The sequence below is a fragment of the Euleptes europaea genome, chromosome 8, assembly GCF_029931775.1.
Source record: "Euleptes europaea isolate rEulEur1 chromosome 8, rEulEur1.hap1, whole genome shotgun sequence".
Taxonomy (NCBI): Eukaryota; Metazoa; Chordata; class Lepidosauria; order Squamata; family Sphaerodactylidae; genus Euleptes; species Euleptes europaea.
In genome coordinates, this window is record NC_079319.1 from 15,298,921 (window position 1) to 15,314,265 (window position 15,345).

Genomic DNA, 15,345 nt, shown 5'->3' on the forward strand with positions numbered 1-15,345 from the left:
AATCGGTCTGGGTACGGTTCTTCCGCACGTCTATCCTCCCTCTACATTTTCATAGCTGCAGAGTCAGTTTATTTGCTTCTGCACATGCTTTAAATAATCAAGAATTTCAAGGGAGGGCTTTGTTGTCATCGGTGGCGTCACAACAATCCCTACTTTTTATTTTTGCACATACTTATATTATGGTACGGTACAAATTTATTGTACATAGCCAAAGGCCCTTACAAAACTAGATTAATTCATGCCATCGTATTCCCTATTACTATGTATGGGTGTGAAAGCTGGACAGTGAAGAAAGCTGATAGGAAAAAAATAGATTCCTTTGAAATGTGGTATTGGAGGAGAGTGTTACGGATTCCATGGACTGCCAAATCAGTGGGTTATAGATCAAATCAAGCCTGAACTGACCCTAGAAGCTAAAATGACTAAACTGAGGCTATCGTATTTTGGTCATGTCATGAGACTACAAGAGTCACTGGAAAAGACAGTCATGCTAGGAAAAGTTGATGGCAGCAGGAAAAGAGGAAGACCCAACAAGAGATGGATTGACTCAATAAAGGAAGCCACAGCCTTCAATTTGCAGGATCTGTGCAAGGCTGTCAATGATAGGACATTTTGGAGGACTTTCATTCATAGGGTCGCCATGAGTCGGAAGCGACTTGACGGCACTTAACACGCACACATTACCATCACATAAACATAAATCAGAACAGCTTCTACTAAAAAAAAGGACACAAATAAAATCACATACAAATATACATTGCTATCAAATTACACTTAGTTATCCGGTTTAAGTACAATACTGTCTCAAATTTTCCCTGCAGCTAAGGCAAAAAGAGACAAATTGTAAGAAACAACAGGGTCGTTATCAGACAGGAGGAAAGAAAGCTTCTCCTGAACATTAAAATAATTGATAGCAGATAAAAAATAAACCAAGAAATTTGGATCTGGTTCACAGTATAAAGGGCAGTGCAACACATAATGAGGTAAGTCCTCAATTTCAGATGCATAAGCAGGAGGCCATCGGGATTTGAGCATAGCGTCCAGCCAACACAGCTGTTGGCATGGTCTGGAATCTGACTGATGGGAGAGCAACTCTTAGCTTGTATGCAGAAATACTGGGTAAACAGGAAGCTCTTTCGTGATTCCTTTTAAAGAACTTGAACCAGAGAGAAGATCTAGACTGGGAAATTATCTGGCTGTCAGATGCGACAGCACATCTAAATACCTAGTCCCTCAAGGTAAAGCCTGGGACGGGAGTACCCTGTGAATCATTCAAGCTGGAATAGTGAGTGAGGATGTTATTATAGTCACATGCTTATATTGATCTATTGATATCATGGCTGCAATGTTTGTTTGTTTTTAATGGCACTAAAATACCAATATATCATTGTAAATATAGGTTTAACAGGTCTACAGCAGGGTGAAATGCAATTATTATTACATGCTATTATTATTATTATATGGCACAAGCTTAAGTAAAGCACATTAATGCTACTATTTAGTATTGGGAAGCAAACGTAATACCCATGAGGATTACATGCAGGTGTCAGTAATAACAAAATACCTTTTATTACATATATATATTTTTGTAGAGGTGAAGTGTAATTGTTTTTGGAACCAACTGTAATTCTGGCTGCTGTTATGATTCATTAGAGGGAAGAACTGTAATGTAAGTGTTTATTAGTGGAAAGAACTGCAATATTCAGTAAGATCAGAAGCAATACTAGCTGTCGCCAATGCTCGTCACCAGAGAGCATTTTTATTTCAAATGAGAGCAATATTAACTGCTATTACTGTATTATTACTAAAAAAAGCTCCATTGGGACAGAATATGATTCTTTTGTTTAAGAGATGTGTAATATATGCTGGGCCCTGACCTGGATGGCCCAGGCTAGCCTAATCTCGTCAGATCTCAGAAGTTAAGCAGGGTCAGCCCTGGTTAGTATTTGGATGGGAGACCACGGAGGAATACCAGGGTTGCTGTGCAGTGGAAGGCACTGGGAAACCACCTCTGTTAGTCTCTTGCCATTAAAACCCCCCAAAAGGGGTCGCCATAAGTCAGCTGCGACTTGAAGGCACTTTACACACACACAACATATGCTGGAGTTGTGTCATCTATGTTGCTGTTGTGTAACGTAATAGAGAAACAAAACAGTTGATATTGCACTCTGAGCATATTATTTGAGTATTAAGTTAGCTTCTGTAGTGAGCAACGGATGGGTGAAATCCCATATCAAAAGTCTTCAGATAAATATCATAATTAAACAAGGGATTCCAAAACAGACTCAGATAAGCTGGAAGGAGACAATGTTATCTTCTCCAGGGTATTAAATCTGACTGAAGTAATCAAAGAATGAGGGAAAGTGAGAAGTAAAATTAGAAGAGAGAGAACGAGAGAAAAAGAGAAACTTTTAGAATACAGAGATCAAAAAAACAGATGCGCAGATATCTCAGTTAATTAACTCAGGGACGTGATTTCAGAAAGAAATAAGGAAAATGAGGAAAGAGGGTATAAATTAGCAAAATTGGTAAGAAAGTTGTAAAGTTGGGAAAATGTAAGGGTACAGATAAAAAATAATAAGATAGGAAATTAACAAGATAAAGGAGAGACTGGAGGAACTACAGAGTGAAATTAGATGACATAATTTAGAACTGAGGAGACCATGAAACTACAGAAAAAGATCCACTTGTTGTTTATCTAGAAAATTACTTTACAGAACAAAAGGTTCCATTGATAAGATGGAAAATCAAGCAGGCTACATTAGTACTCCATTATAATGGAAAGAAACTAATTCTAGATAGTCATGAATCATGAACAGTCGCATATAGAAAATCTGCAATATTAAACAAACCCAGAGAAGCACACTGCTTGACAGATTTACTAAGACAAAACAACATAAATTATAAATGGGCAATATCATTTACATTCTTGGTACTTCTAAAATGTTATAAAGTTATAAAACTACAGTGACATGTCAATTTTCAATTTGTTTAAAGAGAAGCGCGAAATAGCCTTCCGGTTGTGAGGGGAAGTTGCATGCGGGGGAGGCAAGGAAAGTGCAGATGTGGGTGGGACCTGCAAAAATCTGCACCTCCCCATCCAAACAGCATGCAAATGGACTTTGGAAGTGATCTCTTTCAAAAGGAAACCAGGTTTTAGAAAGATTGCTGCAAAGTGAGGTGAAATATGGAAGCAGGACAAAAAGAAGACTCCGGGGTTACCGCATGATGTATTCCCAGCGATGTATTAAGAGTTTGAAAATGTTATAAAAAATACTGTTCGCACTTTGGCTGTTACCGCACTAGGTATTCCCAGCGATGTATTAAAAATTTGAAACTGTTATAAAAAATACTGTTCGCACTTTGGCTGTTACCGCACTAGGTATTCCCACCAATGTATTAAGAGTTTGAAACTGTTATAAAAAATACTGTTTGCACTTTGGCTGTTACCGCACTAGGTATTCCCAGCGATGTATTAAGAGTTTGAAAATGTTATAAAAAATACTGTTCGCACTTTGTTTGGCCCCTTTAGCTGTGAAGACGTCTTCCAACCATTTTTTAGCTGTGGCATCCAAAAACCCTTTTAAAGCGATGCTTTTTATAACATTTTCAAACTCATAATACATCACTGGATAATGCGGTAACCTCCTCCATCATGTGGACACTGCAACAAAAACCCACTCTAGTGGAATGCCCGTGGAAGCAGCCAGTATTTACTTCGTAGCAAAGCAGTCTCCGAAAACAGAATTAAATCTTGTGGCAGTTTAAAGACTGGCAGCGCCTTCCTGACTTCTGAGGAGGCCAGGAAGGGGAAGCGCCAGCGTTGCCCCCCCACACACACACACACATGCTGGTGTCCGGGCTACTTACGCTACCATAAGTGGCCCCAACGCCAGTGGGGAGACCCAGACACTGGTCTCCTGCCACCCCGGGATGCGACGGGGCCTTCCACTGGCGTAAAGGCCCTCGCCGGCGTTCTGGCGTCCAGGGGGCGAAAAGCCCTTTTTAAAAGAAAAAAGCCTAGCTTTTGGCAGCTGTGGAACGGTTTAGGAGGCACCACGGTGGTGCCTCCTCCCCACTGTCCCCGGCTGCCGAAAGCTCAGGAATGGGCTGTAACTGACTTACTGCAGCAGAAGCTTTTGTGAACTGCACAGACACCCAAGCCATGCCCTTAGTTAGCAAATACACATACATAGGCAGAGGAACAAATGTAATCAGGCAATGAAATGCAAGAGGTACAGTGACAAAAGGGAATAACTCAGCCTTCCTAGTCATGATAATTCAACATCTCTAGTGTGAGGAGACATAGGGCCAATTCATTTGTGGCTAAGACCGTGTGGCAGACATGTGGACTGTCAACAGATGTGCACTGGAACTCAAATCCCAGATATGTGGGAGGCCAATTTGGATTGGGCCACAGCGCACAAAAAGAAGGGGCCTGTTTCCTCCCACATTCCTGCCTTTTTGATCTGAAATATCTCCAAGACCCATTATTTGCTCCATTGGGGAACCTTGCATGTAGACTATCACCGCATTTAACTTTCCCCTGCAGGGTGAATAGTGGATTCTGGGGCTGTTTTAGGCTGAGAGAAAACATGGGGAGGGAGGTGTAAGCCCCTTCCCCCCAGAGCCCCAGTCAAATTGGGATCCCACACACCTGGGAAATACGTTCCCAGCACAGAACTCCAGGCGCACGTCTGATCCAAAGTCTGCCACCTGGCTTTTGCAAAAGTGTGAGATAGCATCGAGCTTCTTGATTAATTCTAGTAATATTTAGACATTCCTCGAAGTACAGAATCCTTCTGATGCTTTAGTATGCTCACAAACCCAGCCCTTATAACCAAGGCCTTATCAACAATCCCCGTGGTAAAGCCCTACCTAGAGTTGCCAGGTGCCTCTTTGACACCGGCGAGAGGTTTTTGGGGCAGAGCCTGAGGAGGGCAGGATTTGGGGAGGGACTTCAATGCCATAGGGTCCAATTGCCAAAGCAGCCATTTTCTCCAGGTGAACCGATCTCTATCGGCTGGAGATCAGTTGTAATAGCAGGAGATCTAGAGCTAGTACCTGGAGGTTGGCAACCCTACCTCTACCTAAAAGGTAATTGTGCAGGCTTTGTTTTTAAAAAGTCTTGTTTGGGCTTTTAAAACTTGCTCTGTGCTGTTTTTGGAGCAAATCACAGAAATTCTTGACCAAGTAAAGTTAGCACGGTACAGCTGCAGCCAAGTGGTTTTTGGGTTTCTGCTTTACAGAACACACATGCATTTGCACACACACACACCTCATTTACAGCATGGCTATTGTTTGAAGAGCTGAGACTGGGCAAGTCCCACTTCACAGCCCTTGAATACAGCATAAGTATGTGTGTAAGAAGGCGATTAAGCAGAAAGAAGGACAGAGAGTATATTTGTAGCCAGCACCTTTCTAATAACTAACAGATGCCGAATTCTCTTTGCTCATTTGTCAAGGTTTCAAGTTAATTTCCAAAGCAGGTTCAGAAGGGCAAATACAGACAAGGTGGTTTGAGGGTTTACAGCAGTGGTTCCCAAAGTGGGCAGTACCACCCCCTGGGAAGAGGTAGGATTACCTAGGGGGGCAGTAAGAGGCAAGAGGGCAGCAGGGGGCACTAGAGGTGGGCCCCTTCAACTGTGTTGTTCACTAATTTACAATAGATCAAACTATGGCACCATGCTTACAAATTGGGTGGAAACTGTCAGAATTTTTTTACAGACTTTGAAGAGCTGATACCACTGGATCAAGTTTATAAGTTTGGTTGAATAAATTTCAAGTGAAATGTTTTAATATGATTTTGAATAGATGTGCAATTAATTGTTACTGTTTTGAAATTTTATTGTTATTATCTTCTTTAGTGAGTCATGCTTTTTATAGGATAGGGTAGGGGTTGAGTTTGTGGAACCAAGGGGGCAGTGGCCCAAAAAGTTTAGGAACCACTGGTTTACAGCCTTTGCGATCTGTAAACCATTGTCTCTGAATTAACTTCGGGGCTGCTTTGCACATGACATTTCTCCTGCACTGGTATTAGAGAAATCAAATATAAAATGCATACACCGCTGTACGTAAAAAAAGCATTTGAATCACCACTATGTACATATTGCCACTACTATCCATAGGTACTACTCACATGTAATGCCAATCCAATGGCATTATGACCCAATGGGGACGCAATGTAGCTTACAAAATCATCTGCCCCCCTTCTGTTTTATCCTCACATCAACAAACCTGTGAATAGTTTATGTGCAGAGCGTGACTGACCCAAAGTCACCCAGCAAGTTTCCATGGCAGAGTGGGGATTTGAACCCGGGTCTCCTAGATCCTAGTCTTGACTCCTTCATCACCCTAGTGCAGAGCTTGTATGCCCACCTTGGGCTCGTATATTCCCTCCTCCTGTTCCTTCCATTCCATCTTGGGTGGGCGTTTGCTGTTGCATCTAAACTGACAAGCTATTTGACTGTCCATTTGATTGTGGTTTCCAATTCTGGTGCGGAGGGCGAGTGCGTAACCCCAGTTTGCCAGTTTGGATGGAACGGTAACCTTCGGTTTGCCATGAATACTATAGCCCCTTCCAAAAGATTTCCAGATAAATGCACCTAAGTTAGTAGCTTGGCAACCCAGATCCAAAAATGGCTTGTGAAGTTCGCCCTACTGGTTTAAATGGATGTTTAGGAACATTGGTTTAATACGATTTTGGAACGCAGATTTATTTGATTCTGTCACCAGATACAGTTAAACACACTGTTAGGGGATACTAAGCATCAAACTCCTTATGGAGTTTATTTTATTAACATAGAACAGATTTTTGAGTCTGATTCAAATCATTCTTTAAAATGCAATTCAAGCTACCCTCAACTACATTTTATAGAATGTGCAATCCATCATGAAACTGATCCGTTTGGTTTCCTCGTGTTGATTTAGGGAATACGTTGCCATTTCTTCCTCACTAGAAGAACTAGTTAAAAATGGGGAAGAGAGGGAGGCCTTTTATGCAGGGACGTTTCCCCGTGGTCTCCTCCACCGACTGCTTCGGGGCTTCCTTTGCTTATGCACATCTTTTCTGCCCATAAGAGGTCACCTTGCTCTCCCTGCGCGATTTGCCCATGTTTTCCGGATGCTGTTTTAGCCAGAATCTGGAAAATGTGGGGAAAACTAGCGGGGAGAGCAAGGTGACCCCTGATGGTCAGAAAAGGCATGCATAATCAAAAGGAAGCCCTGAAGCGGTCGGCGGGGAAGTATCCCTACATAAAGGAAAATGGTGCTGTGGAAAATGGAAAATGGTGCTGTGGACAGACGATAGAAAGCTGCTGCTGAACGTTTTCCATGCCCTTTCAGTTATTCTTTGCATTTGACTGTACATAAGAACATAAGAAAGGCCCTGCTGGATCAGACCAAGGCCCATCAAGTCCAGCAGTCTGTTCACACAGTGGCCAACCAGGTGCCTTTTAAGAAGCCACAAACAAGATGAGTGCAGCAGCACCATCCTGCCTGTGTTCCACCGCACCCAAAAGAATAGGCATGCTCCTCTGATACTAGAGAGAATAGGTATGCAGCATGACTAGTATCCATTCTAACTAACAGCCATGAATACCCCTCTCCTCCATGAATATGTCCACTCCCCTCTTAAAACCCTCCAAGATGGCAGCCATCACCACATCCTGGGGCAGACAATTTAACTATGCATTGTGTGAAAAAATACTTCCTTTTATCTGTTTTGAATCTCTCACCCTCCAGCTTCAGCAGATGACCCTGTGTTCTAGTATTATGGGAGAGGGAGAAAAATTTCTCCCTGTCCACTCTCTCCAAACCATGCATAATTTTATAGACCTCTATCATGTCTCCCCTTAACCGCCTTCTTTCCAAGCTAAACAGCCCTAAGCATCTTAACCACTCCCCATAGGACAGTTGCTCTAGTCCCTTGATCATTTTGGTAGCTCTTTTCTGCACCTTCTCAAGCTCTGTAATATCCTTTTTTAGGTGTGGTGACCAGAACTGTACACAGTATTCCAAGTGTGGTCTCAGCATAGATTTGCACAAGGGCAGTATGATATCAGCAGTTTTATTCTCTATTCCTCGTCTAATTATAGCCAGCATGGAATTTGCCTTTTTTACAGCAGCCGCACACTGGGTTGACATCTTCATTGAGCTATCCACTACCACCCCAAGATCCCTTTCTTGGTCTGTCGCTGCCAGCACAGATCCCATCAGTGTATATGTGAAGTTGGGATTTTTTGTCCCATTATGCATCACTTTACACTTACTCACATTGAATCTCATTTGCCATTTTAATGCCCTTTCTTCCAGTATGCAGAGATCCTTCTGAATCTCTTCACAGTCCGATTTTGTTTTAACCACCCTAAATAATTTGGTGTCATCTGCAAACTTGGCTACTTCACTGTTTAACCCCAACTCCAGGTCATTGATGAACAGGTTGAAAAGCACCGGTCCCAACACAGATCCCTGAGGCACCCCACTGCTCACATCCCGCCATTGTGAGAACTTTCCATTGATTCCTACTCTCTGCTTCCTATTTTTCAGCCAGCTCTCAATCCATAAGAGGACTTGTCCTCTTATCCCATGACTAGGAAGTTTGCTTAGCAGTCTTTGGAACAAAAAATAATTAAGGTTAAAAAGGCAGACGTAAAATTAAAATGAAACCTGGACAGAACTAGGAACTTCTGAAGCTGCCTTAAGGTGCCATACTGCAGAGGGGTAAGAGCAACGGCTGCCTATACTCGAGGTTTCTCTGCTGTAGTTCCCACCTGGTGGAATGACCTGCCTGAGGAGGTTGGGAAGGACACCACATTTGTATTGATTCATAAAACATATAAAATGGAATTGTTCAGGATGGCATTTTTTAAAAAGGTTGTTGTTTTAATCTCTGTGGGGAGAAATTGAGCAGTTTTTTTTTATAGTGCATTGGATTACTGGATGTAGTATACTGTTTTTATCTCCTTGTCCTCTAGTTCTTTTACATTATTTGTTGTATATATTATACTGGCCTTTTTAACATTTTTAAAGGCTGTAATCTACCTAGAAGCTCAATGAGAAATGTGGACTATGTGGGGGTGTGTAAAGTGCTGTCAAGCTGCAGTCAACTTATGGCGACCCTACCAAGGGGCTTTCAAGGCAATTGAGAAGCAGAGGTGGTTTGCCATTGCTGTCCTCTGCAGAGCCTTCCTTGGTGGTCTCCCTTCCAAGTACCAACCCTGCTTAGCTTCAGAGATATGACGACATAGGGCTATACCATGCTGCCTTTCCTCTCTCAAGGTGGATTACTCATGAACCAAATTATAACAACTGGGGGTAAATGTTATTCAGATTTTGCCATCAAATTGGCTATCATTGCTTCTTCTGCTATTTATATAACGCCAGCCATATGCAAGATTTTGTTTTTAAAATGTCATATTTGTCCTACCCCTCCTCCCAAGACCTCAGGGTGTTATAGATAGTCCATTTCCCCCTCTTTATCCTCACAACAACCCTGTGAAGTAGACTGGACTGAGAATGAATGACTGTGGCTGAGTGGGGCTTGAACCAGGGTCTAATTCTGACCCTCCAACTGCACCACGTTGGCACGGTTTCTATTCTACAAGGAATTAGCAAGACAAGAAAATGGTGAAGAGGCCCATTGGGATCACAAGCACCAAATTGGGTCAGGGAACCCTAGTTTGGGAAAACCATAGAGTGGATCTTGAGGTGACAGAAATTATAGATGACCCCAAAATGAACGGGTCTAAGAAGCAGAAGTAGCAAGCCAGTTATTATCGGTCCACAGACCAGCCTTGTATTCATTTCACCTTACCCGTGGGCCCTGGCTTCCATCTCGTCCTGGGGGTCCCGGGGGTCCCATGACACCCTGTGTAGAAAAAAAAATTGAGCCAGGTAATGCATTTCTAAACGTGCACAGATTCAAACGTTATTAAAACACTCATGTATCTTTAAGGGCAATTAAAGGAGCCATGTCCCCTGCTTACAATGGAGATCCATGTTTGTTTTGCACTGAGATAAAAGGAGATGGACATAAAGTTGTGGATGTGTTTAATGCTATACTTTCACTGTGGCCATTCCCTTTTACTAAGGCATACACTCCCTTATTTGGATACACACAAACACTAATCAAATGTGATGCTCATACACACACTCTTTTCATTCACACCATTCACATACCATTCACCGTTCATTTACTCACACAGCATTTACAATTGATCAACCCTTCTATGTAGTGATAGCCACCTTACATTGTAAGCTGCCTTGAGCTCCACAAGAAAGGCAGCAAAATAATTTTTTTAAATAAAATAAAAAATAGTAAGACTCCCTTCTCTGCCAGGCTCTTTCCCACCAACATCACTCAGGCCATTTTTCCTCAGGCCTTGTGTGCTGAGGGACCTGTTGCAGCTGATGCACAAGTAACATCGAAAAGGGGCACCTTGTGTCTCCTCTTCTCCTCTCCTCAGTAAAGTTTAGTAAGGAAAAACAGGTGACATAAAACTATCACATTGAGAATGTCCCTGTTCCACTGTGGAATTTGATGATCTCGGAGCCCATTCCCCCACATGCATACTTTCAGCAGAGAAGCAGGAGACCACATTTTTGATACTCAAAGGATCCCAAGGGGGAGGACCTGTTTCTCCATGGGCACATTAGTGCATGCCCTTAGAACACAGTCCCCCAACTCCATAGTTCTGTCCAGTGGAGAAGGGAGGCTGCCCCTTTGGATCAGAAACTATCCTAAGGACAATGGGGAACAAGGAACACTCAAAGATAAATTCTCCCCTCCCCTACACACACAGGACCTATTTTGATAGCCAAAGGGGGCTCTGCAATCCTTCGCTAAAGAAACGATCATAAAATTGAGGTATTCCTTATGAATTTTCAAGAGTTCCCCCTTGTCAAATACATGGGGCCTCCTGGCTCAGCTTGCTCCTGCCTGCCAGTGGGCAGGGGCCCACCAGAAATTTAAAAGGACAGTCCATTCCTATATGAGTAACCGCACAGTCGTGAAGTATCCAATGCCTGCCACAAGTAAAAATAAGTACATGATGCACACCTATTCTCTACAGTATTAGAGGAGCATGCCTAATACATTAGGTGCTGTGGAACCCAGGCAGGACAATGCTGCTGCAATCATCTTGTTTGTGGGCTTCCTAGAGGCACCTGGTTGGCCACTGTGTGAACAGGCTCTGGGCTGGACTTGATGGATCTTGGTCTGATCCAGCGTTGGCCTCTTTTATGTTCTTATGTTCTTAAGTGCTGCTAAGTCCATATTTAATGATATCTATAATCCATAAAAGATAACCGATTAGCACAGAAGTTACCTGTATGCCAGGACGACCATCTTCTCCCTTTTCTCCTTTTTCACCAATTGGTCCCTGAGGATCATCAATCACAGAGTTAAGCAAACAAATGGTTTATTTCCGCTCTTCCCCCCCCTTTCAGACATGTTTTCCGTTTTACACTACATGCAAAACTGTCCACTGCAGATTTCTTCATGGAAAAAGAAATACTACAGGACAAGTCACAAACTTGGGGCAAAATCCAGCCAAAACACTTAAATTCCACAGATTTCAACAGGAGAGAGGGTTAAGAAGATGCTTAATGCTAACCCATTTAAAACAGTATTGCTTAACTTTGGCTGAAGCATCCCCATCGTTTGAAATATAAATAAAGTATAAATATAATATATACCTATTTAAAAAAACATTTACAGTCTTTAAAAAGTGGAAATGTTGGGTCTAATTTGTTTAGCATTTTATGTGAAGCCATTAAACAGGTAAGAATGAAAATAGAAGGGGAAAGGGGGTTGAGCGCTAGATCCAGCTGAGGACCTGTCAGGAAGGGCCTTCCTCATCTTTAGTAAGTCTTCTGCAGGAGAGGAAAGCTGATTGGGACAGGGAAACAGGTTATTATGATGCCGGCACCGCATTGGACCAAGCATCAGGGGTAGACCAAAGAAAAAATCTGGATTTTTTTACAATCATACGGAAAGACTTTTAACGATCGCAGAATCATAGTATTCTTAATGGGTTGCACAACCTGCTTTCTACAACTTTGGGGAGGGGCTGTGGCTCAGTGGTGAGGCAAAAGCTGATTGCCCCATGTTCAAACCCCAGCATCTCCAGCGAAAACATCTGGCAGGTGACGTGAAAGACCTCTACCTGAGATCCCGGAGAGATTCTGCCAGTCTAAGTAGACAAAACTGACCTTAGTGGACCAATGGTCTGATTCGGTATAACGTTGCTCCATTCTTTCATAAAACCCAACTGCTAGGGTGTGAACAAGACCTTGGTTGCCAACAGTTTAGAACCTACCGGAAGTCCTTGAATAGAAAGTCCACTTGGCCCTTGTGGCCCAGGAGGTCCTTGAGGACCAGGAGCTCCAATCTCACCTCGTGGTCCATCCGGCCCCTAGAATGATAGTCTAGTGGTCATAAGCTGCAACTCCTCCAAACAAATAAAGTAGCAAACTATACCAAATAAATGCACAGAATCCTCACGTTCAAACAATGTGATGAGGGTTATGAAGCTATGCATTTCTATGTCTGAGCAAGCATAGGAGCCTTCTTTGCAAAAGGCTGGCTTAAGGACATAAATATCAAAGACTCCAATTTCTGATCTTGAGGATTTGCTCACAAATGGGGAGCAGCCGTATTTCAAGGCTAAGTCCCCTGAATCTCCAGTTAAAGAATGTTGAGCAGCACATGCTGGGAAAAGAACTTCTCTGCTCAAGACCTTGAAGCGCCGCCGCCAGTCATTGTAGACGATAGCAAGCAAGATGTGTCAATGACTTGGTATAAGGAGGTTCATATGAAACATAGATCACTGTTAAGGATCTATGAATACTGTCTATTCCATAGAGATAGATCATGGTGGGTAGTCTGTCTGTAGCAGTAGAAAAGAGCAAGAATCCAGTAACAACTTTTCTGGCAGGGTATGAGCTTTTGTGAGCCACAGGTCTTGAGCTGTGGCTCACAAAATCTCATACCCTGCCAGAAATTTTGTTAGTTTTTAAGGTGCTGCTGAACTAGGGCTGCCACTCTCCAGGTACTAGCTGGAGATCTCCTGCAATTACAACTGATCTCCAGGTGACAGAGATCAGTTCACCTGGAGAATGGCTGCTTTGGCAACTGGAATCTATGGCATTGAAGTCCCTCCCCTCCCCAAACCCCGCTCTTCTCAGGCTCCACCCCAAAAACGCTAAGAGGAACTTGGAAACCCTATACTGGACTCTTGCTCTAGTCTGTTCCATAACAATCCTTATACTTTTAGCCACCCATTCTCTCTCTCTCTCTTTCTGTCTCTGTCTCTCTCTCTCTCATAAGTAACATTAAAACATTCTAGAAATAATTTCAGACAAATATCCATTGTTGGGACAATACAACTGATAATACAAGGCTGGTTCCAGGTTTCAATACAACTGATAATACAACTGATAATATAAGGCTGGTTCCAGGTTTCAGTGGCCCTGAACAAAGGGTACCTATTAGCCCCCTCCCCCTGCTCATACCCCCTTTTCTGCCCACATGCATGCCCCTCCCCTACCAGCAGCTCATGTGCCCTCCCCCTACCGGCTTGCTCACCACTCCCCCCCGCACACTGTCCTTGCTGTCAGCTGCACAGACACCCTTCCCCGGTAGCACTGGATCACTGCTGCTGTGAGCCAATCACATGCCCTTCCCCTGGTGGTGCATGCGGGTGGGGGGGGCTTTCAAGTGAGAGGGTAGGGGAAGGGCAAGCAGGTAGCGGGAGGCATGCATGTTTCATTGGAAACTGGCCCCAGCAGCCGTCCCACGTTAGGGTATGCTGATCCCAGTTCTGAGACAGGTGCAAACCAGATTCAATTGAACTCAACGGGAAAACTCCAGCGACTTTGCATAGTACCTATAGGAAGTAGCAGTACAACAATTACCTTTGGGCCATATTCGCCACGGTTACCCTTTGGACCTCTGAGGCCTGGTCCACCCTGCAAAACACATTTAGCACTGAATGAAAAATAAGCCCTACTATCCACAAAGGTCTCCTTTTTCCTTGTTCCTCCCCAAACCCCAAGAATTTATACTCATTATCTGATTTAGAAAAGCCTCATTGATGCAAGATCTCATCGGATAAGATCAGGAGAGAGGCAGTGTGTTGTAGTGGTTAGAGTGTCAAACTCTGGCATCTGATCAGCCTCTGAGGGAAACAGGATGCTGGAGATGGGCCTTTGGTGTGATCTAGCATGGTACATCTTGAGTTCCTACCACTATTGCAACGAGGGAAAATTTCCTCCTTGACTCCAAACACTAGCTTGGATCCTGACTAGGGTTTCCATGGGAATTAAGGACAGTGTGATTTCCCCATATACCCCCTTCTGTCGGAGACCAAAATGACCAATGAAATCAGGAGGGGGAGGCAGAAAAATCACACTTCACAAGGGGAAGTCCTTCTACAGAAACGCTAACTGAGATCCAAGATACTGGGTGGCCCAGTCCCACAGACTGTGAGTCTCTCTCTATGTGTGGGGGGCTCCATAGTGCCATATGACTGATTGCTGTGTCCACAGCGAGGTGCTGCACAACAAGTCCCCTGAGTTCTTGCAATATACAAGCCTTCCTGTAACTCTGTCACTTGATACCATTACAGATTCAATGTTATTTTAGAACGGTAATGACAGCAGCATAAAGAAAAGAAATACCAGTAAGTCTGAGGGCCACGTTTATTTAAGCACTGAGGTTTTCTGAACTCACACATTTAACATGCTATCAATTCCACAGGTGTTTTTTTTTTAAATAAAATGTTTGGAGAAAATGCTATGTCCTGAGAATTTGTTCAGTTTAATTTGCCGAATTAAATTAACCCCAGTGTAATCTATGTACACAGGAAATCAAACTCCCAAACACTATTATAGTTGTCTAAATTGAATCATGACTATTTTATCTTCAGTGAATTATTATGGGAATGCTTCTTATGGGATTTTCCTTACACTTCTCATATCATATCAGTAAGTTCTAGAGAATTTTTTAAGAAGTTGCAAAAAATGAAATCTATCAGGTATAACCATGTTAGCAAACATAATTGTAATTCTACATAATTTTGCACTTTTAAATCCCATATAATTAGGTGAAAATTTCAGTAAAGCTCAATATGGTTTCACTGTAACTAATAACAGACAGAGCTCAGGAAGTTTTCATTGTGACTAATGACAGACAGACCTCTTCCTCTGTTTTATCTTCCCAACATCCCTGTGCGGTAGGTTGGGCTGAGAGGCAGGGACCGGCCCAGGGTCACCCTATGAACTTCATGGCAGAGCAAGCATTTGAACCCAGACCAGATCCTAGTCCAACACTCCAACCACTAT

General features: G+C 43.0%; 1 protein-coding gene across 1 annotated transcript in view; it reads right to left on the reverse strand.

The window, feature by feature from the left end:
• COL14A1 (collagen type XIV alpha 1 chain) overlaps positions 1-15,345 on the reverse strand; it is an 87,031-nt gene that overhangs the window by 30,750 nt on the left and 40,936 nt on the right. The window contains exons 19-22 of the mRNA XM_056854323.1: positions 13,918-13,971; positions 12,321-12,416; positions 11,328-11,381; positions 9,815-9,868 (exon numbers count right to left, since the gene is read on the reverse strand). Of these exons, the coding sequence (XP_056710301.1) occupies positions 9,815-9,868; positions 11,328-11,381; positions 12,321-12,416; positions 13,918-13,971 (258 nt within the window). The remainder of the gene's footprint in view (positions 1-9,814; positions 9,869-11,327; positions 11,382-12,320; positions 12,417-13,917; positions 13,972-15,345) is intronic.